We start from the raw sequence: 24,455 nt of genomic DNA on the forward strand, positions 1-24,455 counted from the left end.
CTCACTCTGGCAGCCTTTCAGTATCAGACAGGTGACAGATTTATAGGGCCCATTCATATACCAGTGAATAACGTCTTCCCAACTGCATATTTGCCAACTCTGGTATGCAAAGACTATGTCAGTTTTCATTTTGCATGTGGCTGAGTTGAGCTGCTGTCTGTCAATCGTTTCATTTGTTGGAGACACTTCTAATACGACTACAGGATTGAAATGCGGTGAAAAAGAGAACTGGACTTCTCAGTAAACTTCGCCGGAAAACATCACTTGTTCAGAGTTATCCCAGCAGTATCAGTTTGACCCAATGCTCATATCTAATCATTTTTAAAGTACACATTATTTTAAATAGCACAATAAGTTATTTCACTTAATATCTTATATTTAAAATAATGCATTTTATTTTATTATTGAAAGCCTCATGGAAGGCATGTTCTTTAAAGCCATGCTGCAACAATTTCCGGCATGTCTGTGCGGTGAGGTGACATCGCCATGCAATTCTCTGTTGCTCTGTTAGCCCTGCACTTTATCACTTTTTGTCCATTATGCCACTTCTTCTAGGCGCCATCTCTTCTCGCCGCTAACTCCGTACCAAAGAGCCGCCCCTGGTCATCCCTCGAGCCATATCCTAAGCAGGTTCTCGTCAGCCACGGTCTCTGTGACCGCTCCTGATCTCTTTATCTCTGCAAGAGAGCAGGCTTAACTGACGGGTACAGTACAGCACTGTAACGTTTTTGTAGGGGGTTTACTGCAACAAAACACTGCATCAGGCCACAACTAGTTTTACAGTTCCTCGTCTGTGTTGTTTCAGCCTTTTAAACCTCGTGAGATTAACGATTACAAAGTGTACGACAATGGGTTACGAACAGGCATTTCATCATTGCAGACAAGTGTTACAGATATTCCAATTCGTTTACTGGTTAATGGAATTATTATAAATAATTGTACACGCAAGCCTGGGACATTTATTTAATAGTTGACTCAAAGTAAGACCCCACCCCGCCTCTTTCCACCAGAGTCCATCAGTAAGTTGCGTGTGGTCAGACAAGGTGTGGGTCCTCCCACCCCTTCCAAGACCTCTAGCCAGTGTGGAAGAGTAGGCCAAAATACTCTATAACTTCCTCTATTGGAGGCTCTTCTGTCGGCAGTGGCATGAGAAAGTAATTGCAGGGCTGTACCTTAACCTTTTATTTACGTGCTAGAAATGTAAATATAATCAACTGCTACTTATATATGATGAAACTACATGCACGAAACGTCACCACACTACCTTTAAAATAGTGATTTTTTGCTAAACGTTTAATGCGTTTTTTTATCCTTTAGACTGTGGCCCTTGTGAATTGTAGGATCACACTGCACATGTATGATGGTTGTCGATATGGGTGAATCTTAGATCTTGAACTCATTGTTTCAGGGAATTCCACGAGGAATTCGTCAAACTGTTCTAGTCCTGTTCTCTTATCCATTACCCCCCTCTTTTCCCATCCTGGCCCCTCACCTCCCTACCCCCATACCTCCCACAACAGCCCCTCACAACTGATACGGTTATCATTCATTTGTTGTTGTGCTTAAATGGTAAACTAAATAATCTATGGATTGAATTGATTTGACTTTGTTACAGCTGACATTTGATTGGTAGCGTACTGTTTATTTTTCGTGCCTATTGAGCACACAGGCTGCGTGATGTTACTGATTAACACGTGCACACAAATTGTGGGTAATTCATATACAGTAAATACCCAAGCGCACACAAACATCGTACAAATGTAACTAACGTCTGCTGTAAAGAAATGGGAATGGCATTATCAAAGGTTAGTAACAAGAAAATAATGGAGAACAAAATGATTGGATAGCATAAGACCCAGAGGCACTTAAATACAACTTTACCAGGCACATGATTTGACCACGAGGCATCTAATGCACTAAGTAAAAAGGAACATTAACTTGAAATGTCACGAATGTTGGGTTTACGCAGTTGCAAAGCAGAGTGCCAAGACATATATTAGAAATTATGTCCACGTGTGTGGCATGAGAAATGAATATATTCCCAACTAATGGGATTACTTCCCGAATACTCCATCTGCATGGCAGGTGGTGGCTGTACCGCAACCTCCACCGTGCCCTTCCTGCCAACACTCTACACACAAATGAAACAAAGGTTAATTGTGCATTTACGAAAATCAGCACTGCTAAGTAAAAAAAAAGACATTCCACAAAGGATTCCTTTTCTCCATGTTTTTTAATGACTGAACGGGTGATGTCCCTTCAAGCCCGACTGAGCTCAGTTGTGAGCTATCCTCAATTTGTGGTTTTATGTGAATATTAGCTTAACATCTCCAAATGACATATGGGCTGTTGCTTTTACAATGCATATCCTCGATGGATCAGCGAGTCGAGACGGGTGTGCATTCTCGATCTCGTCCTTAATGGGATTTGCCTGTGGAGGAGCTTTCTCCTCAGTGTGGAGAGATGTATGCCTCGTGGCGCGCACAGTGGAGTCTGATCCACAGGCCCATTCCCTGAGCTTGTGCGTTTGCTGTCCAGCACGATTTTTCTATGACTACACCTGTTGTTGATGCAGTACATGTGAATGGCAATCCACTGTTGGATGAGGATCTCATCGTTGTGGGGGTTGTTTGACCTTTCTTCACCAGGCTGGTCATTGTCAGCTGGTCGAAGTGGGGAGCATAGATGCATGAGAATGGTGCGGTACAAGCATGTTTGTTTTCTGTACTGCCCACAAATTAGCCCGAAGCAGCCTATGACACCTATTTTATATGGTCGTGGTGTTCGCTTATCCAAGTACTTTCCATATTTTGACATCTGACGAGATCGGGCACCTTCCTAGTGATCTATCATAGGAAAATTGGATATACGTACATATTATCAAAGCATTTAAATATTCATTCCTATACACACTGTACATATATGCATACATAAAACGAAATATCCACAACTTTGCAATGCTGTATTTATACTTATACAGTATTTTGCATTTCATTTTACCTCAGAAGCATATTTAAGTACATTAATTTCAGTATTTCGACACAGAGAACCAATTAAGAGTCAGACACGTTCTGCATGTCTTCAATGAGTCACTGGATATAACATTCAACTTTGATGAGCACCCATTCTTAACCATACGTGTTTATATGGGTCCATCCGTTTTTTTGAAACTCTTGACACTTTTGTTTATTCTACAAAGCAATGTGAGCGTTCTGGTTCATCCAGCTGTAGTTACCTATCAGGGAATCCGAGAACTCTGCAATGTGCTTTGTTGTGCTATTCTAAAATCTGCTGGCTGGTTCAGGCAAGTTTCGTGCGAATTAAGCTATAATAAAGGAATTCATACTGTTTGGCAAACGTTCCAGATCTGGAACGTTTAAAGTAATATGCATGGTTCATTTGCTGGGTTGTGCAAAAATAATGCACATTTTTGTTATTGTGTATTGTAGATAAATGTATATAAAATGGCAATTCATTATAGCAGCGGTTTTTTGTTAAGCCACTGAGCAATGTTTTGCAAAGTGGTCCACAGCCATTGTTGTTTACCTGGAAGGCCTCCAAAGCTGTCAACTTAAGGTTCAGCTGTTGAATGAGGCCATGTCCATAGCGAGTAATCCAGGCCCTTGGAAGCATACGGGACTATCGGCATATGTGGTTGAACCATTGGAAATGACTGATCAGTTGGCAGGCCACGATGGCTGTGTTGGCGATCGTCCATTGGGTTTTGATTGTCACGATAAAGGCTGTTGGCTGAGGGCATCTCGGTCTTTTAATGTGTCCTCAACATGTGGGTGTAAATGAAGTGGTGCCGCACACACAATGAGGCCATTTGCTGTGAATGCTTGTTTATTGTAACTCCTCGGAGGATGTTGTGGACCAGTGCACCAACCAACCAACCAAGTTGGAAATAAAGCAGCCCTTTGTGAGACCTCAAAACCCAAGTAGCCTTTGGCCCGAATTCCTGACGTAATTGTTTATTGTTCAAGGCACGCACCGTTGAACACTGTTGGATTGAACAGGAATGACCGGCTTAAGCAGGTTGTTGCAGGGCGTCCTTATTCCAACCGTTTGAAGGGGGAGTTGGTGCTTTTCAAAAACTCGATCCATGCTTATACGTAAATTCGTGGCTGTCGTGAATTCACACACAGTGGTCATTCAATAACACCCGTTTATGATTTTTCGAAACACGTATTTGCGTAGCGGTAAACGTATCGGCCACTCGTGGCTACAGAGGTCACGTGATTGTTACAGAGGTGATTAGAGGGGTGCGTTGTGAGAACTTAGGAATCGATGTTACTGCAATTGATGCATCGATGTTACTACAATTTATGCATCGCGATGGTTAGAAATGCTTGAGTGAGAGTTTGAGCTCTCGTCACCGACTGTGGCCTTACACAAAGAGTGGCACGGTTGGCTACGTACGGCGTGAAAGAAGTTAAACATATACATTTCACACACATATATACATTATGACCGCTTGCATTTGTAGGTTACAACTAAAGTGGCATAGCCTTAATTTCACACATGCGCGTGTAAACAACTCAATCATTGGCTGTCAATATCTTCACACTTAATTTCACACATGGCGTGTAAGCAACTCAATCATTGGCTGGAAATATCTCCACGCTTAATTTCACACATGGCGTGTAAACAACTCATTCATTGGCTGGAAATATCTTAACATGCAGTGGCTCGCAGAACTTGGCCAATTGTTGTGCGCCGGTTCATTGGCTGGCTGATGTCCGGCTTGTCTGTGGTTCCCGAGCAATTTTTAAATGCAAGTCGCATGAACAACGTTGTTGAAAGCTAAGCATTATTAAATATTTCAGCAAGCATTCACGTGAACTTGTTGCAATTTCCTGCAGTTGTGCACCGTCGAGAGGAAAGGAAAGTCCATGTGAAGGGACCCCCGTTCTGGCTCATTCATTAACGACGACCCCTTGCTCAGATGTTGTGAGCTCGCAAGATCTGGTCGTCGTGCCTGGAGGCCCTGGCCTCATTGTGAACACACAAAACGCGTAATAAATAACCCCCCCACCCCCCATTGTTAACAATTGAGTGCATTTGCGTAACAGTCGAGTTATGTGCATAATGCTCCTCTTTCATTAGTAATTGTCCTTTGTGTATTGACGTGTTTTAGTCGAATGGAAGTTACAAGCGTAAGTTTATGCACGTGTTGTTTCATGGGGGTTTAATATATATACTGTACGTAAACTGATTAGAAATTGGTTCTTAACATCTATGTGCCGAACTTGGAAGGTATGCAGAGTTGAGCCTGGCTGGTGCTTGTATTAGGCTTGGGTTGTGAGGTGGACAGATGATGGCAGTGTACCAATATATATTATTAAATCAATATGTGCGGGGCTTTGAATGTTTTCTGCTAATACGTGCATGGATTTTTCTTCACGCTCTTTCGTAAGTTAGCCAAACATCCCAATGCAGGGCCCTGATGAAAATTGTCTTCACATTCCGTCAGACTTTGCTGGGTCAATGAAGGCCATTGTTATTAGTCGGAGGTAAGCTGACAGACAAGTGCCTGACGTAATAAGTAAACATCATCCTGTACTCTTTAGGGTGCTTACCAAGCATTGCAGGACCTTTGCCAATTTTCACTCTTTAGTAAGTGTGCCGTTGAAGGATAATACGAATACAAATTTTCCTCATGCACTCTCAATAAGTATGCATCATTGTGTATATCAGAAACATGAATCTGTGTTCTCAGAAAGCACTTGAATGTGTGAAGTTGTCTTCGCTACGTGTCGTGTGTTAAAACTGTGTAATCATCCCTTGCAAATCGGCTGCAAAATGAAAGCAGTCAATCTTTCTCAGGAGTGCATTATAGTGTTCAATAATGCAAATAGAATTCGGTCAGATAAAAAAAATGATGGTAATATTGTACGGTAATTCATTATCGTCAGTTGCAGTCGTCATCAATCCACTGCTGGATGAAGCCCCCCCCCCCCCCCAATCTCTTGCCATCTATTAGTCCAATCCATCCAGCTCCTGTATATGAGCTCATTTAATTTCACTTCCTCCATCAGTCTCAACCACTGGCCATTACTCTGCTCGCGACGTGTTCTGCCCAAGCTCATTTGCTTTTGCGAACAGTCAACATGACGTCTCTAACTTGCGAATGTTCTCTAATCCCTGCGTTTCTTCTTTTGTTCTCTCTCTCAGCGTGACTCTAAATAGATCACTTTTTATCCTTTCCGTACTTTTCAGATTTTGTTCTATCTTCTTTGTCAATGTCCATGATTATAATCCATAGTTCAACGCAGGTAATTTCCAAATCTCTTATTGCGGCGTATGTGTATGTTTCCTGCCATTATTATGGTATTGAAATTACCCTCTACTGCAGAGTAATTATGCTGTAATGTGGAAATATTATGGTAACGAAATTGTAAGGATGGAACAAATGCCACAATATAGGTAGTAAATGTGTTAAAGGTTACATGTTAAAATGCTTTTATTTTTAGCATCGAATTTTTAACGACTCTTAGAGAGTATATGTATGTAGTGTTTATGTTTTACACTGTATTAGAATGATAACTAGATTGTTTAGAGGCCGTAGTCGACTCGCTGCTGGAAGGTTTGTTTTCAAGTATCATCCTCATGGAAAAATCTAACTTCTTATTTTACCACGTGATTCAGTGCTTGTATCATGAACTAAGGAATGGATATTGATTTGATCATTCAATGCATCGTTCCACATATAGTTTTTAGCACATTACACTATGCCAGTGTATATTGCCCGCCCCTATAGGCATATTAATCTCCACATGAGAGGCTCAGCACCACCAAAGAAACTTGCTCTTTGGTCCATTGTGCATGGAGACACATCGCCTTTATTGGCGTATGGCATACTAATTCATCACTGTCTGACACTTCTAATGAAGGACTCTGCAGGTAATTGCCACCCCATATAATCCCCTGATTCAACACTCCATCTAGCTCGAGCTGGTCTCGTTTCATCTCTACCATGGTGAATGTCCTCTCAAGCGTGTTCCCTCCTTTGACTGTCAGGTCATGGTTGATAATGCTGAATATCAACATTCTTGATAATCATTTATAGAGATAATGCGTTGATTATGTGTGTGTGTGTGTGCACTCACATTCTGTTCAGAAAAAGGCAAAGGGTCAAGAGTTGTTCGACCAGATCATGTACCACCTGGACGTGGAAGAGACCGACTACTTTGGCCTGCAGTTCATGGACTCAGCGCAAGTGCCGGTGAGTGACCTGGGACAGATCAGACAAGCTCCTTCCTTTCACATCCTGCATTCACTTTCTACCTGTGCCTCAATCAGTCATTCAATAACTTTATTTAGTACCAAGTGAGATCCCATTGAGACCTGCACTTCTTTCCAACTGCACAACCAAGAAGCCACTCCAGGGCCGTGCCAATCCAGCCCAGTGCGGGAGGAGCCAAGTCGCGATTTCTTTAGAGTTCATTGCATGTCGATGGTGCGGTGGCGCTGTGTCCCGACAGTGTTGTGCCGACTTATGTCACATGCGATGAACACGTCGTGAACTACACCCCCAGCCCTGCTTGATCCCAAGCCAGATGCAGATGTCTTCGAGTGAGGCCAGCGTATCACGGTTTGGTTCCTGCCCGGCTAGGCAGATGGCCAGTGGGACAACCACCGCGTGCCGTGTGAACCCTACCACTGCCGCAACTCGGATGTGCCAGTGGAAGAGGGGCATTTGTCTCTCTTTTTCACGTAAGGTTTGAATTACAAGTGCTCTACGTCGTACAAATAAAATGTAGCGTGCAGTATACATACCCCTGGTGAATACAATCAAATACACCCTTCCTCAAGCACCCCTGCTTGGTCTTACACGCTTCCTGTGCCGTCAAGTATGCCTCCTGGTGTTTTTAATTAGTGAAGGTAAGTGGTTGAAATTAATTGCTATTTTTCCAAACACTGTTGGCCAATCTTAAGTGCTTTTCAGAATCCATATTATTTTGTGAAAAAAAGTTTCGTGAAAAGCATATCTATTTTTTATTTTACGGAACAAATTCACACTTTGGTATACCTTAAACGCCAAAAATAATTATACCACTTCATTAAAGCGTCTGCCAAATGTTTACTAAAGTATGTGTAAGCCCAGAGTTTCAGGCTGCTCTAATGAATTTGGACAGTCCGTGGGTGATTGTTCCAATGCGGGCGTGTGCTCAAATGGGGTACGAGTGGGAGTAACGACCGGGTTGGACTGCCCAGAAAGAAAGGCAGAGAGATATGAAAGGCGTGCGCGTGGGAGTGTCGGATGTGGACAGGAGAGAGGGAGTGCGGAGCGCGAAGGAAACAGAGCAGAGGTTTGAAAGCTTGCAGGAATGCTTGGAATGTGTACAGTGCATAGGGCACATTTGGATCAATATGCAGTTGAAGTCTACAATCTGTTCCCAGCACACGCAACATTTGTATCATGTACACATGCAAAGGACACACGAGGCTACATTATAATGCACGTTGGGTTTAATTGCGACCTTGCTCTGTAACTGATCTGGAAGCATTTATAACCAAATGTGCTCATGCAGCAATGAGCACTGCAAATGTATTGTTTTACATGTATTTTTTATTATTAAACTCTATTATTCATAAGTGAGTTAGGCTGCAGCCGCTGTGGCTTCCGTGTCAGAATAAAATGATCACACGTACAGGTGGTGGTGTAGAGGCAACGGTTGGTGGATCGCACGAATGTTGTGAAACTGCCTTCCCGTTGGTGTCGAGGTGTCATACCCTGGTCTGCCAGGAGAAGTCAGTACGGCAAGAGAACTAATTGTCATCTGATTCCATCTGTACGGGGGATCGAGTTTTGACCTGTCGCAAGCATGGGTTTTCCCTGGGTGTTCCAGTTTACTCCCACTTCTTTCAACACTCAGTAATTTGCTGAAAACTTCTTTAAAAAAATAAAAGCCCAATGCAGGCCCCACCTGAAAAAGAGTCCTACGACTCAGTGTGTGGTTTCCCGGATAAGTAGGTAGAGCACATGTTTTTGTGTGCGAGTCTCGCATGCATGCCTTCCTTCACTTCAGAGCCCTGACAGCAGATCTCGTGTGTAGCTGCCGGCAGGATTTACTGTAGCAATTCTCGAGGTCGGTGTGAAATGTTTTACATGTGTGAGGAGTGTAACAATTCCAGGTGCGCTCCGGACTTAACAACTATTTCACGTGTGTGTGTTAAAATGAAGACAAGCTGACATGTTTTTGTTTAGTTTTTTTTATAGATGTAACTATATGCATATTCCACTTGCCATTACCTGAAAAGTCTGTGTTAAAATGTAACTCACAAATTGACCTTTTAACCTTGTAATATAGCTGTGCAGAATCTCCATCACTGATTCAGGACTGACCACAGACATGAACACCATTCCATTTGTTTTGTATTATCGCATAAACGTTACATTGTTCAGTTTGTCGACCTATCGATATTCAAGATCAACATTACCCAGCAGCATTTGTTTAAGCACTCAGTGCCGAGTTCACCGAGAGTTTAGTTCCATGCGTTTGTTTTATTTTGATAATCAGTAGCAATTCCACAAAAGCAATTGCTCAGAATTCATGTTGTAATTGTTGGCCACATTTACTGGGTGGAATAAGTGAAGTGCATACTTTTCCAGCTTTTGTTTCATTAGCTTTGTTAATGTCCACGTTTTTGATCCGTTATTTAATAGCAGTAAGGCACACTAATTAAAAACTACGTGTGTTCTTTTTACTCATTGGTAAGAAATTATGAAATAAATAGGCAAACGAGCAGGTTCGAGTGCTTTTGGAAAGCTTAACTTAATAATGGAAAGCAAATTTAATTAGATTTCACCAAAAGAAGTTGTTTGGTTAAAAGTACATTCTTTTTAAAGGTTGTTTCACCTGCTGTTCTTGCAGGTGATTGTCTTTTTCAATTAGCCATGACCTTGGCAGCATACAATCACTGCTGACGACACCCAACTCTTTTGCTTTCTCCCTTTTACCCCTGACCTTTCCTCTCGTATCTCCTCCTGCCTGGCTGCCATCCATTCTTGGATGGTGCTTCACTTTTTCTCTATCAATCCTTAGAAAACGTCAATACATTTTTTTCCGGCCTCGCACTCTACTCTACCCATTCCCACCATCTCCTTCCCTCATTTCTTTCTCCTGTTTCATGTGCCCTCAACCTTGGTGTCACCTTTGACTTTTCCTACAATTTTTCCACCGACTCGCATCTGCCACTTTCATTTATTAGGAAAATATGCCCTCTCATTTCATTTTCTGCCACCAAACTCTTAGTTCATGCTCTGATCTTTACCCACCTGGACTACTGCAATTATCTTCTTTTTGGTCTTCCTGCCTCTGCCTTCACTTCCCTCCAACAAATAAAAAATGCTTCTGTACGAGTTCTTTAAAATGTCCCCTTTCATTCTCAAATTTGTACCTCTCTTCGACAACTTGACTGGCTTCCCATTTGCGACCGTTGTCTTTTAAAATACCTGACACTAGTTTTTAAATCTCTGCGTGGCCTTGCCGCACCTTATCTTGCCTCTCTCATCTCCTTCTATGCCCTCTCTAATCCTCTTCATTCCCTATCTTTGTCTGTCTCTCTCTCTTGCCCTCCTTATCTATGTACCCAATCCCATTTTCGGTCCTTCTCCCTCCTTGCAACCTTCCACTGGAATAAACTTCTCCTGTACAGAAAGCAGTGCCCCTCCTTAACCTCCTTCCGTTCCTCTCTTAAAGATCACCTCTTCTCTGTCGCTCGTTATCTTCCTCATCCAGCCCTTCGCCCCTCCACTCGTTCCTGTCCCTTCCCAACTATTTCTTGACCTCAATTGCGGTCACTCATTTCTCAATCCTTGCGCACCCCTGTCATCTAAATCATTATATTTTTCATTTGTTTTACTATGTCAAGCGCCTTGAGTGAAGGCGCTCCATAAATATCAAATACGATAAGATATACAGAACATGGTGCTTGTGAACTTGATTAAATGCTGAATTAGTAACAAATGCTTTTGCATTTTTACACACGTTGGTTTCTATTTTAACATATCTAATGAGTGCATCCTTTACGAAAACGTGTACAGAAGTTTGCAGCTCCATCCTTATCCCAATATATAATTCACAAGTGTCCATCCGGCACACACTGTATCTCCCAAATGGTATGTCGGAGTTGTTGTGGGCAGTTGGGTTGACCATACTTCATGAAGCTGGTAAGTGTTGGTTGGTGATGGTGAGGTGCAGAAATATGGGAGCATACAAGTTGAGTAAAATAATACATCTGGCAAGAATGCCCTTTTCTGCCCACTACATAGCCCCGTGCTGCCCATCACATTCCAACAATAATACCGGTAGAACAAGTGCGTCCATATGAGAGGTTAATATATTTAAACAAATAGAATGATACAGCTGAAGTGGCATACAATTGAAAGAGTTCTCAACACTGAGCTCATGGACCACACAATTTGCCTTGAGCACTTCATCCATCATGGTTTGCAGCTCTAACTCCTAACCAGTGTCCACATCATTACACTGCAACGGTTCACTGGAAACATTCACATTCACCATGTGTCTCTCTTGCCCACAGCATTGGCTGGATAACACAAAGAGTATAAAGAAACAAGTTAAAAGTAAGTTTGTGGATTTGGATGTAAATCACTGTCTCTCATGCATTGTTAACTTAACATTTTACGCTTGAGCGGCATATCTTGTTAATCTGTTTCTTGTTTTTTTTTATTTCTCTGATGATGATAATGATGTTGATGGGGAGTTTAGTTATCAATGTTGCCTTGTTATGGCTTCAGCATGTTGATTGATTTTCTTCCCTGTGCATAGTCGGGCATGAAGTGATGTTGCATTTCACTAAACGCCTCTGTCATTGTGCCTCTGGTGGCAGTCGGCCCTCCCTACTGCTTCCACCTGCGTGTCAAGTTTTACTCATCAGAGCCAAACAACCTGCGGGAGGAACTCACCAGGTGACGGGGGCAGGGAGGAATGAAGTGTGAGGGTGGGAGGACGTGGGGGGAGGGGATGACTAAGTGGAAGTGAAAGGTGGAACAGTTGCGGTCACGAAACACTAAAAACATTCAGGAAATGTTCTTATTCAAAAAACCAGTCATGGAAAAATTACACGGCTTAGAGAAAAAATGTTATGCTGTAAAATGTATGCATATGAACTTCTTTCGCACCGTACATAGCCAATCGTGCTGATCGGAGGTGCGAATTACAAGGGAAATAGAACGGCTGGCTTGAATTTCACTTGGCTTTTTACTTTATCTTACAGATACCTGTTTGTCCTGCAGCTGAAACAGGACATTCTCAGTGGCAAGTATGTACTCCTTGCAGACGAGCACAGCTGCATTGTCACACAGAGCTGAGGGTTCCCCATGCTGGATCCGATGTCTAGTGACTCACCTGGTGTGCCCGTTTTGTCTCCCGGCCAGGCTCGAGTGCCCGTTCGACATCGCCGTGCAGCTCGCTGGGATCTCTCTCCAGGGTGAGCTTTGCATCAGTTGAATTAATGCTGATTAATTGGTACTACTGTGTAAGGTTTTCACGATTGTGCTGTATAGCTCTCCAATGTATTTTTCGGTTGTACTGTGTGTTTTTGGGCAAGTTGTCCAACGTTTTGCTCCACGTGAAGGGAGCTTATTCAGGAACTGAAGAAAATGAATAAGTGCCCAGTACGTGGAGTGAACCTCGGACACTCAGTACAACCTGAAAACACATCAGAGAGCTATTGATTATTGTTAACATTGTTTTATTTTATTTTCGGTGTGAAGTAGTTGCATGTTCTTACGATTTTAAAACATCTCTGCAGCTCAAGAATATTGGACACATTTTCTTAAATTGTTGGGGATCTCTTAGAGGAATGATAAAGCACTCGTAATTAAATGTTGCATTTTCTCTCCACCTAACATGACTCAATTGATTAATAAAACGATGTGCGCTATGGGCTATAATTACAATTTTACATGAATAGGTCAAAGCCAAAGCTGTCGCCGTCTCTTTGCCATGCATTCTCAAAACATAGTTTGGGTTCTGGGTCATTGTGCGAGGAATGAATTGGTGTCCCTTTCTCTTGTGTTCTTTTGTGCTCTGGCCTCTGATGAAGAATACAACTGTGGCAGTTGCACTCCCTTCGCTTTTGTCTCTGCATTCTTCACACTGCCCTTTCAGACTTGTGTATGTGTTTATTTGTTATTTAATTTAGTTGTTTAAAGAATATCGCTTACAGCGTTATAATGAAACTATGCATGCGCTTTATGCAAGGGTTTCATGTTCACATTTGTAGCATGTACCGCGCTTTCGTCGAGCCTTTCGTCAATCCACTTCTGGATGAGGGCCTGCACATGCCATCCTGGTCATGGGTGGTTATTGGCCGTGGATATGGGGAACATAGATGTGGAAGCATGGACATACAGTTTAACAATGGATGTCACTGCATTGCCACCACATAGCCGCACAAGCTTTGTTTGTGCATGGTCGTCACCAATCCAAGGACAATATCGAGGCTCAAACTCTGCTTACCTTCCGTGACCTGATGAGTTCGCACGTATTCCAGGCGATTTGGTCGTCGGGGTTTTGTGCAATATATTAACCTTAATATTTTTAATGTTTTTTTTTTCAAACCACCAGGACGGTAATAACACATTTGTATTTAATTTATTGAATTAAACAAAAATCAGAGCATTTCAATGCTAATGTGTTAATGCAATAACAAAGGATAATGTCAATGTGGGACTGTGTTCATGATGGAGATTTCAGAGTGGAGAGACCCCCCCCCCTCACCTCTCTGTTAGTTTATACCCGGCCCTGGTCAGGTTCTGTAAGAGGAATATGTGAAATTCTGCTCTGCATACCTCTCGTTATACCTCTGCCATTGTCATTGGAAAATATGACGGAAAAACATATTCAGCATTTATGAAGTCCATCATCTACTGCATTGCCTGGAGTATTCTCCACGCAGACAAACGAAGGCACGCGTTGCCCAGACTGTGCCCTGAACGCGCACTTCTTCCCCTGTGACTCATTAGTGTGGCACAGCTGTGTCGACAAGTCACAAAAACCCTCGCCCCCCCCCCCCCCATTTTATTATTTGTTCTTCCTTTCCCTTTCTCACAACTTCTTTTTGAAAGCAGGGTTTTCTTCCTTGGGGCTGCTTTACAGCATTTACTGTTGCAGGCAATATAAATCCGTGTTTTGTGCCACAGGGATTTAAAATGCGAGTTCACGTTCTGTTGGGTTATTAAAATGGGCAGCTGGTGCCAATGTTACGAATGTTTTCTTAAGTGTTTCTTTTTGGAATAATGATTAAATTCCTGCAGTCACGAAAGCTTTAAGTCAAGATTATTAAATGTGTTCTGCAAGAAATGAATAGAGATGTGCGTCTGTGACTGTGCACATTTGTGTACATTGTAGAGGGAATTTAAATGTGAATATAAATGTTCTTGCGAAATTATTGTGGACGATTGAGTGATCATGAAAGCGTGGCCTACAATGCAACGTAATTCCATCAAACACCATTGCACGCACTGCGTTCCACCTGAAGTTGTGACAATAATTCAGCTTAAACTGCGATTGCATCACCGTCTGTTTGGTGTTGGTGGGCGCATGCATGTGTGGACCAGCTGAGATTGGCGACTGTGACCCCGAGGAACATACGGCAGCTCTAGTGTCAGAGTTCCGCTTCGTGCCAGGCCAGACCGAGGACATGGAGATGGCCGTCTTTGATACGTGGAAAAGTTGCAGGTAAGTCAGACCCAGGGCAAGTGAATTTATACGTAGTGTGGCAACCTGGCTCGTCCGTTCCACTTGCGTATTGCCACCACAATGCGAGGATGGGTTTTATTCAGAGGAATTGAGCCTTCTCTTTCTCTACAGATATTCAGACATCAGTATCTCTGGGGAGAAGAATATGAGAATGACTGCACTCATATAATTGAATTGGGCATAAACATCAATAAATAATGGGGAATCGTACATTGTAATTACAAATTACAGGAATAATTTAATGTAGATAGTAGATAAACAATGCACATTTTAGATACAAATGACAAATTATTTTGATTTCTGTAATTTAAATTCCAATGACAAATGTAGTTAAAATACATATGTAAAATACATGTAATTTAGATGCTGTCCATCTCTGCAGATGTAAGATGATGTATATGCTATCTCCAACTGTAAGTAAGTAAGTCAATATACGAACAGCCGTCTCACTACTCCGAACAATAGGCATTGACTGAAATGTTGACCACTATTTTGTCTGCTGTAATAGAATGCCTGCATTGACTGTTGTGAAGTGCTTTTGCTCTGCCTATATACACAAGACTGTTTCTCCTCTTTGCAACTTACGATTTCTTCAACTGATCATAGAAGGAATTACAATGATTTCGAGACTAAGTATATTACTGTATTTAGATGAATTTGTAAAAAATATATATATATATATATTTTCATAGCTGCTGCTTCAATAAACCAAATTTGGAGAACTTTTTTTCACTGTGGAGTGTAGCAGATGATCTCGAATAGAGCATGGGATATGGATACCATACTGCAAGTATTGCTTATGTAAATAAAGATTGTGAACATGTTTTGACTAGGTCTCATTTTATTTCCAATCTCATTCCATTTTAAGTAATATGTTAAGGGGAAGCATAATGGTAATTACCTCCTCAAGAACCTTAAAGTGGCAACAAATTTGTGCAATGTGAATTTAAATTTGGGAATATTTTGAATTAAGAAACAGTTTTAAGAGGCTTTAACAAAAAAGTGTATTTATTTATTTTAAGAGCGAACATCAACAAAATGAGTGATAAGACTTTGGATGAAGGGAAATACTTTTGTTTAAGATACAGCTTGTGGTTTGTTTTGACATCGGCACAATGTTCTTTGCAGGGGCCAGATGCCATCGCAGGCGGAAATCAACTACCTTAACCGAGCCAAGTGGCTGGAGATGTACGGTGTGGACATGCACGCCGTCAAGGTGCCCTCACTCAAGATGCAGCAGCCCACACCAACTTGAGCACATGACCTGTGGTCTGGCTGGAACTCTGGGTCGTAGTGACCTTGTTTATAGTTTTGTTTTACGAGGTGAATAGTGATGAATGAGTTACTTTGGGTTGAATATGTAACAGATGCGAACGTGTAGGTGCTGTCTGGAATGCTCTTTGCATCTTGATGTGATAATATGTTTTGATTTGTGTGTCAAGGGACGCGATGCCAATGATTACACCCTGGGCCTGACACCAACTGGAATATTGGTGTTTGAAGGAAAGACAAAGATCGGCCTCTTCTTCTGGCACGTGTTACAACTCTCATATGTGTAACCACATTATCACATGAGACACATTTCTGTAATTATTAAAAAAAATAAAAAAAATAGTTAATTCCTCACTTACTAAAGACATAGATTTAAACCACATTTTACATTGGTTTGTGACACGAATGAGGCAATACATGCTATAAATGCTAGAAGTTCCGTATGATCTGCTTTCTAGCTGTGCTTTCCCACCGTCTACGCCATTTTTGCAACACGTGAAAAATGTATGTCACTTCTCTGGAATGTCGTACATTACCGAAACTGCCAGACATTTACTCATGAGCTTGAGTGCCTGTCATGTGCTGTCTTTTGTTGTTTGTTCCGAAGAGGTCAAAGTTCATCTTGCTACTGGCACAATCATGCAGCAGCTTAGCTGCTGCTGCATTCACCTTGACAGCTGCCGCAAGGGGTCTCCTGCCAAAGGGCATGTGTTGCATGAGTGGTGCGGTATAAATATTAAGTAGTGATGATAATGCAATGTGCTCTCTGCAGGCCCAAGATCACGCGTTTGGATTTTAAGAGGGACAGGCTGACGCTGGTCGTTGTGGAGGATGATGAGCAGGTGAGTAATGTACTCAGTCGGAGAGCTCACGATCCTTTTTTCTCAGGTATGGGAAATATTTCCCAAGCTTGGGTCATGTTAGTAATGTCGTGTCACTGGCAGGGTGTACCATGCTAAAAATTGCGTAACATTCTTAATACATTTGTACGTAATTATAATACGACTTTTCATTTAAGTTTTTATATCACTTCTGTAATATTTAATAACAAAAATATATTTTGGGAAATTACAGTACTCCTCAATGATCTTAATCTCGCTAGCTATTTTTAAAAACATACATGAGAGATAGGGATAAGAATATATATAAGAAATAGTTTTTTTTTTACAAATGAACAGAAACTTCAATTTTACCCTGCTGCTATACAGTCTGCCGGAGCGCGTTGAGTAAGTTCGCTGTGTGTGCGGACAGGGCAAGGAGAACGAGCACAAGTTTGTGTTCCGCATGGACCACCCCAAGGCCTGCAAGCACCTGTGGAAGTGCGCTGTGGAGCACCACGCCTTCTTCCGGCTGCGCGGCCCGACACAAAACGCCAAAGAGAGGCAGGACTTCATCCGCATGGGATCGCGCTTCCGCTACAGGTCAGGGTTCGTGGCACACGTGCGCTTCTTTGGTCAGTCTCCTCGCTCCTCGCTTCTCTGCCATGGCAGAAAGAGGTCGCGATTCACCGGAGGAAACACCAAATCGCGTGCCAGCTGTGGCGGCCTGTTTGACGTACGGGATTGTTTGGCGCAATGAACGTTGCTACGACAGCTCTTGGAAGATGGTTGTGGAAATACAAAGTGGCGGTTCGTGACTTTTGATGATGATGATGACGGTGGTGTGTCGGCAGTGGGCGTACTGAGTACCAGACAACGAGGATGAGCAAGGCGCGCCGCTCCACCTCATTTGAGCGCAGGCCAAGCAAGCGTTATTCCCGCAGGCCTTCCTTCCAAAAGTGTAAGTGGAAAATAAAAAAAAAATAGTCTGTCAAAGCAGCACTCAACAAATTTACTCACAAAAATGTCGAGAAGAAAAGTGAATACCCACAGACTTCACTTTGGTTTCTTAGATTGGTTCATTATAGTATCCCCATTGAAAAGAACATTCTAGAATTCATGGTGTTTTTATCAAGCAAATTGTGTTGGTGAGCTTGGTTTGCATTTTCAAATGTTCTTTCTATTTTGCAGTTAACGCTGTGCAAAGAATTCCTGCAAAAAGGTTAGTTTTTTCTGACCCACAAAAGATAATATTAACGTAAATTCTATTGTGCAACAGCCTCATTCTGAAGGGCGTATTAAAGTTTCCTTTTGCAAGCCACATGGTGATGTGTAGTGAGTGGGGCACTGATTTGTACTGCTACACAAACTTGTTGGTAACCAGCTTTCTTTGCTGTTACGCTTGCATACAATTCAACGGTGAGAGGTGCTGCGGGTTATGTTTGAAGTGAACGATGCAGTGTGTCCTCTCTTGTTTCTAACCACAGCATGTGTTGTTCATGTGCTTGCTCCTCTCCGCGTTTGCAGCATTACGACTGTTACAGCAAATAAACAGGTGAGCTTCAACTCGAGTTGCCACTCTTTTTCCACAAACTTAATTGGATTTGCTGTACAGCATTTCTTAGTCAGCCTAAGTCAGGGATCAGCAACCTGCATCTCCGTGGCCGTATGCGGCTCTGTATGGACTGCTTCGTGACATTACTTAGTAAGGACCACGTGAATTGCGGCTCTTGCAATATTTATTCTTTACTGAATTCGAAAAAAATGTCTCTTGTTATTTTGGTTGCCAACCCCTGGCCTAGGTCTAATAAAACTCTGCAGAATTCTATCGGGAAATTCACCACGATGCAAATCAATTCCTGCCACGCTATTACAATTTCCCAGAACTGTTTATAATATCATTGCAAACTTGAACTGTGATCATCAATTTACTGCTGAAATGTTACATGTTTAGCGGAGTGCCTTTCACGTTTGATTGGTTATGTGGAGTGTTGTAAATTAATTGCGCACGTCTTTGTTGGTGCCTTTTCTTTTGTTGCCTTGTGCCTTCTCATCCTCGGTCCCAGCCTGGGTCCTCGTTCTCTGAGGTTGCATCTCTGCCTGCAGGAGGCACGCACCTCGAATACAACCAACAGGCCAGCAACCCTCCTCGGTGCGTAGCCTTTAACCAGCTCCTGCAAGTTGTTTTTATTTCAGCACATTTGTGGAATTCTATAATGTTCACACATATTTGCAAATCACATTGTGATGCAGGATTGGTGTTATTACAAGTTTTACATTGATAATTGGTTTTTTACCCTTCTATCTGGCAACAAAACTGACACCTTAATACAAGGAGTCATGTTTACATAGACCACAATACCTGCAGTCATAATGCAAACAAGAAACATAACTCTGATAATGTATGCACTGTCCTTGAAGTTGATTGGTCCACACCCGAGTTAGCTTTCCTTAGAGCCTAGTCTCACATGGGTTGGACCAGATGACGCCAAAAGGCGCACAACTCAAAGACAAGGACAGTGCACATTATCAGAGTTATGTTTTTTGTTTGCATTATGACTGCAGGTATTGTGGTCTATGTAAACATGACTCCTTGTAAAAAAGGTGTCAGTTTTGTTGCCAGATAGAAGGGTAAAAAACCAATTATAATATTTTTACTGGCAAATGAGGTTCCAAAAGTTTTACATTGTCACATTGTATTTTAGAACTGTTGAAATGTTTAAGCTTCAATTCGATTTGTGGCTGCTGATTCTTTCGCTCATGCTGTTCTCCGATCGACATGATTTTTCTGCGATGTTTGTACGTGAGAGAGAGTAAAATTGTGAGTGTGCGCGTGTCGCTTTGCCAATGTGAAAGTCGAGGTGGGGGGGGGGGCTGGCCAGTTCGTCTTTTGGTGGTGGCTTTCCCCCCCTCTGGCTTCTGCGCAGCCCTCATCTGATTTGTTGGTGGCTTTTTCCAGATTGATTGGTTTTGGTGTCCCTTGGTTGGCTTACTACCTGCCAAGCAGAGATTGGCTTGGCAGGGGTGGACGCCAAATTCTCTATGCTGTAGTAAGTGGTGGTGGTGTTGGTGGTGAGCGCTGCTCTACTTTGTATTGGCATTTTGTCCTTTTCAAATACCTGGTGGGTCTCTTTCTGTCTGGCTGTAATGTCCTCTGATTGCTGCTTTTGTAACCGAAGAATAGATTGTTTGGCCCCCTGCTGATCACGCAGAGCGGTATTGTTAATTGGTGAAGATGATTTACTCTGCTGTTAAATGGGCAACTATTATGTTAACAGCTAGATTTAAGCATGTATCTTTATGGCTAGAAAACAACAAAATTATAAATACCTAACTCATTCGTGGGAATGCTGCATGTGTAGTCAAATAGGTAGCATTTTTTACTTTTATAATTGCATGGTTAATTACTTTTTAACAAACAAATTAGTTTTCTTAGCACCTCAGTATGTAAACATTCCCATAAGAAAATACACATTTGCATGTGTGCACGACATCAAATCAAAATACACTCTTTAGTGCCTCATGCCTGCACTCTTTTGCCCCTAATTAACCCATTAAAATGCTTTGCAATGTTTTGACTGATCTTTTCTAATGACAACAGGCCATAAATGTGCAAGCCAATCTAGTGATTCTATTAATGGCTGATTGGAAAAATGCACTGATGGTTGCATGCGCACACGCCTGCTAGTGCTCGCTTTTAGAATCAATTATGATGCTAATGCTCACCGGCTGCAGCTGCACCCCCCACTCCGCTTGTTCACAGTGCTCACATTTGACTTGCTAAGCAGTACCCTGCTGCGTTATAACCATTGGCATCGTTTGGATTGGAGGAGCCAGCATGCACTAACAAACCCTTCCCAACGACCCCACTTGTGAACCTCAACGCAGGCCAGCGGGTGAGCCCAACAGGGTGCAGGTGAACTCTGACCCCGCACGAGAGGAGTGGGGTCACGGGATGGGCCCGAACCAGGGAGGCACCGGGCCCGCTTATCACGGAGGATCCGCTCACAGCCAGCCCACCCCCACCACTGAGCTCTGAGGATGACTGTGGATGTGATGATGCGGCGAAAAGCAAAAATCCAAACTAAATACGAATGAAGGAGAAACATGTAGAATGGTTAAGCTTTCAATGAGAAAGACGGAGAGACGAGTTAGTGCACAGGTTCAGCATTGCTGACTCATTCGGTTGTGCATGTAGAATATTCCTTCAGCACTTATTGGAAAACATGTACACTTTTATGTGCAAACAATTCCTACTTGTAGAAAGAAACATACTCCAGGACTGTATTGTTGTTATTGCTGTTTAACATACAGTGGTACCCCGGAGATCGAACTTAATTCGTTCCAGAAGGCCTTTCGAACACCGATTTGTTCGAATTCTGGTGCGTTCGATCTCCGAGGTTCTACTGTACATGGCTCGAAGTGGCATTGCTCAAGAACAAGGCCAGCCTTTCCTTCGGAAAATCTTGTTTTTCAAACTTGCAGTGAGCTAAACATACCTCAAAACAAAACTTTTGCAGAGTCAATGTAGTGCAGTGTATTTTGCTTCCTCCAGTTCGGTGGATTATCTCTGAGCTCTTTGTTTGAAGTTTTTAATATGTTTAGCAATTATTTCTAAGGTAGGTGTTCACAAATATAATTTGACAAATTGCTTAACTTCTGCCTTTAACACTTAAAAGCAAGGGATGATAATAACAAATGTCTTTGAAACATGTTTCAAAATCACAGTCTAGCTGAGAAATACTCAACTATTTTTTCTACAAAATCTGTGTTGTATTGTGTGCGAGCCAAGGTGGCCATATGTAACAGAAGCAGTTTGGTATGGTATTGGAGTATCGTGATTGTGTGGCTGAGGTTGATTTAAGGTTTTATAAAAGCCACCCCACTCACCCCCACGCCCTTCGTCCCCCACATAATCAGGAGATCTGTTAACCCGCACTTCCATTTAGCGCGGTTGGCTACATATGGTGCGAAAGGGGTTCAACATGCATACATGTGCTGTGTTATGTGTGAATAGTGATGAGGTAGCTACATGGTCAATGGTATCGGTCTTCCAAAAATCTGTGTGGTTCCCAAAGCAAGGCACAATAAACTGTGTAAGCTGTCAAACCTGTCAATGCTTGGAAAGTGCATCAAGATGTGGGCACAGTAACAGTGCTAATCCTTGACCGGTGGCACTTGTGGCCTGCCAGAGCTAGCTTTGTGTATTGGCACAATCATACTTGGGAATCAGTGTAGTGATAAACAGCGAGCTCTCGTCTTTGTCATTTTTCAGGTGAGCAGTTGAAAAGATAAACAAAGGTGCAATGAAAAAACGCAAGCACACATCGTTTATACGAGACATTTTATTTGTTTAGCTTCGTGAGAGTTTTGATTGCACTGCAATCATATTGTAGACAATGTACCATTGTGATTTGTTGAAATGCGATCAGAAACATTTGAAGGAAGATTTAACTTGCATCGTGCAGTGCTGTGAACCATCTTATTTTTTAAGGTTGCTGATTACTCAACTGTACTTCTTTTAACAGCTTTGCAGTTCTTACAGGGTAGGATGGATGTATGAGTTTGTTGTTTTAACCGTGTTCCGTATATGGCTTTAATGCCAAAGCTGGATATATTTTTTGAATGGAAATGTTATATTAAGAACAGAACAAGCTCTTTTCATAAAGTATACCTAACTTTCCAACGATATATGTATATAAATGCATAATGTGTACATAACTTGCCAATGATATCTGTATTTATAGTAATGGCCTATGACCAAATCACCTGGATTTGCAAGATTGAGCTTGGATAGTCCACGGATGGGTGGGTGACCACCTTGCCCAGCAGGTTGTTATACACCGCGGAGATACCTGGTGGACAGCAGAGGGCAGTGTAGCAAAATATAAATTTGCAACGTTATTCTAGATTTGAAGCTTTCGTGACTGCAAGGATTCATACTCTTAGTTCTTTCGGTAAAGTCACGTAGGTAAAAAATGAAATTAAAATTAATAAAAAAAATAATAATAAAATCACGACGTTTCGGAGGCAACACAAGTCTCCGTCATCAGGTGGGACCGTCACAGCCAGATTAGCTGAAAAACTCTAACAGATAGGTGGAATTCCTCCCCGTAGAGGGCATTAATTCTAGATTTGAAGCTTTCGTGACTGCAAGGAATCATCTTCTTAGGTTTTTTCGGTAAAGTCACGTAGAAAGTAAAATAAAATAAAAACAAAAATCACGACGTTTCGGAGGCAACACAAGTCTCCGTCATCAGGTGGGACCGTCACAGCCAGATTAGCTGAAAAACTCTAACAGATAGGTGGAATTCCTCCCCGTAGACGAAAAAACGAAAAAAAAAGAAAACACACAAAAAAACCTAAGAAGATGATTCCTTGCAGTCACGAAAGCTTCAAATCTAGAATTAATGCCCTCTACGGGGAGGAATTCCACCTATCTGTTAGAGTTTTTCAGCTAATCTGGCTGTGACGGTCCCACCTGATGACGGAGACTTGTGTTGCCTCCGAAACGTCGTGATTTTTGTTTTTATTTTATTTTACTTTCTACGTGACTTTACCGAAAAAACCTAAGAAGATGATTCCTTGCAGTCACGAAAGCTTCAAATCTAGAATTAATGCCCTCTACGGGGAGGAATTCCACCTATCTGTTAGAGTTTTTCAGCTAATCTGGCTGTGACGGTCCCACCTGATGACGGAGACTTGTGTTGTCTCCGAAACGTCGTGATTTTATTATTATTTTTTTTATAAATTTTAATTTCATTTTTTACCCACGTGACTTTACCGAAAGAACTAAGAGTTTTGCAACGTACTTGTATGCTCCTATGTCACTGCTCCCCACCTTCAACAACTCGCACTGAACGCGCAGTGATCAGCATGGTGAAGTATGGTCTAAATCATCCAGCAGTGCATTGACAAAAGGCTGTGCAATTACATACAGTAATGTATGTTTGGATTCACAGCGGTTCATTTATGAAGGGTATTTTTTTACATAGTACATTTAATTTTGGTCACATTTTTGCTTTATTCCACTCGCTGTTATATTTTCACTCGTACACAAATATATTTCAATGAAAAAAACTATTTGCATTTAAGTTATTTTCTTACTGGCAAATGTTTGAATGGAGGGACGAGTGACTACTGACTAATTTCAATGTACAATATTACTAGCAGTTATCAAGTATACTCACATTTAATGTACTCCTAGCTCTATATTGATATCCTTCCACTGATACATGTATTCACATTGTCCACTGCTAAATATAATAGTCAGCGGATGTTAAAAATATATTTTGCATTGGCTCTTTAGGTGACGATTTTACCCTGTGGCTTTATAGAAACACTTGAGTGTATTTCTTAGAAATTTTGCTTAGATGTGTGCTTTTTTCTGTAATGCAGGCATCTTCAGAATAATTGATTGGTGGGGTTCATACATTCTAAAGCTTCAAATCTAGGATTTGTGGGGTGTTTGCTGCTGGGTGCCTGCACTGAGCAAGCCACTTGTACTCATTTTCCTAAGCCACAGGTCTCATTATTTCATGGCTTCTCAGATTTTCTTCATCTCATTTACCTATATCATGTGCTTCTTCTCGAGTCACATCCAATGTTCTCATATCTCATTCCACCA

The 24,455-nt window shown here is 41.9% G+C and overlaps 1 protein-coding gene across 1 annotated transcript in view; it reads left to right on the forward strand.

The window, feature by feature from the left end:
• Positions 1–24,455, forward strand: part of LOC144728474 (band 4.1-like protein 5) — a 44,168-nt gene that overhangs the window by 3,971 nt on the left and 15,742 nt on the right. Inside the window, exons 2-15 of the mRNA XM_078607959.1 lie at positions 7,124–7,228; positions 11,554–11,596; positions 11,863–11,941; positions 12,250–12,294; positions 12,410–12,462; positions 14,597–14,717; positions 15,867–15,954; positions 16,181–16,269; positions 16,783–16,852; positions 17,262–17,431; positions 17,683–17,789; positions 18,020–18,050; positions 18,356–18,383; positions 18,895–18,980. Of these exons, the coding sequence (XP_078464085.1) occupies positions 7,124–7,228; positions 11,554–11,596; positions 11,863–11,941; positions 12,250–12,294; positions 12,410–12,462; positions 14,597–14,717; positions 15,867–15,954; positions 16,181–16,269; positions 16,783–16,852; positions 17,262–17,431; positions 17,683–17,789; positions 18,020–18,050; positions 18,356–18,383; positions 18,895–18,980 (1,115 nt within the window). The remainder of the gene's footprint in view (positions 1–7,123; positions 7,229–11,553; positions 11,597–11,862; positions 11,942–12,249; positions 12,295–12,409; positions 12,463–14,596; positions 14,718–15,866; positions 15,955–16,180; positions 16,270–16,782; positions 16,853–17,261; positions 17,432–17,682; positions 17,790–18,019; positions 18,051–18,355; positions 18,384–18,894; positions 18,981–24,455) is intronic.

Source organism: Lampetra planeri, chromosome 2 (genome assembly GCF_965212315.1).
Source record: "Lampetra planeri chromosome 2, kcLamPlan1.2.h2, whole genome shotgun sequence".
NCBI lineage: Eukaryota > Metazoa > Chordata > Hyperoartia > Petromyzontiformes > Petromyzontidae > Lampetra > Lampetra planeri.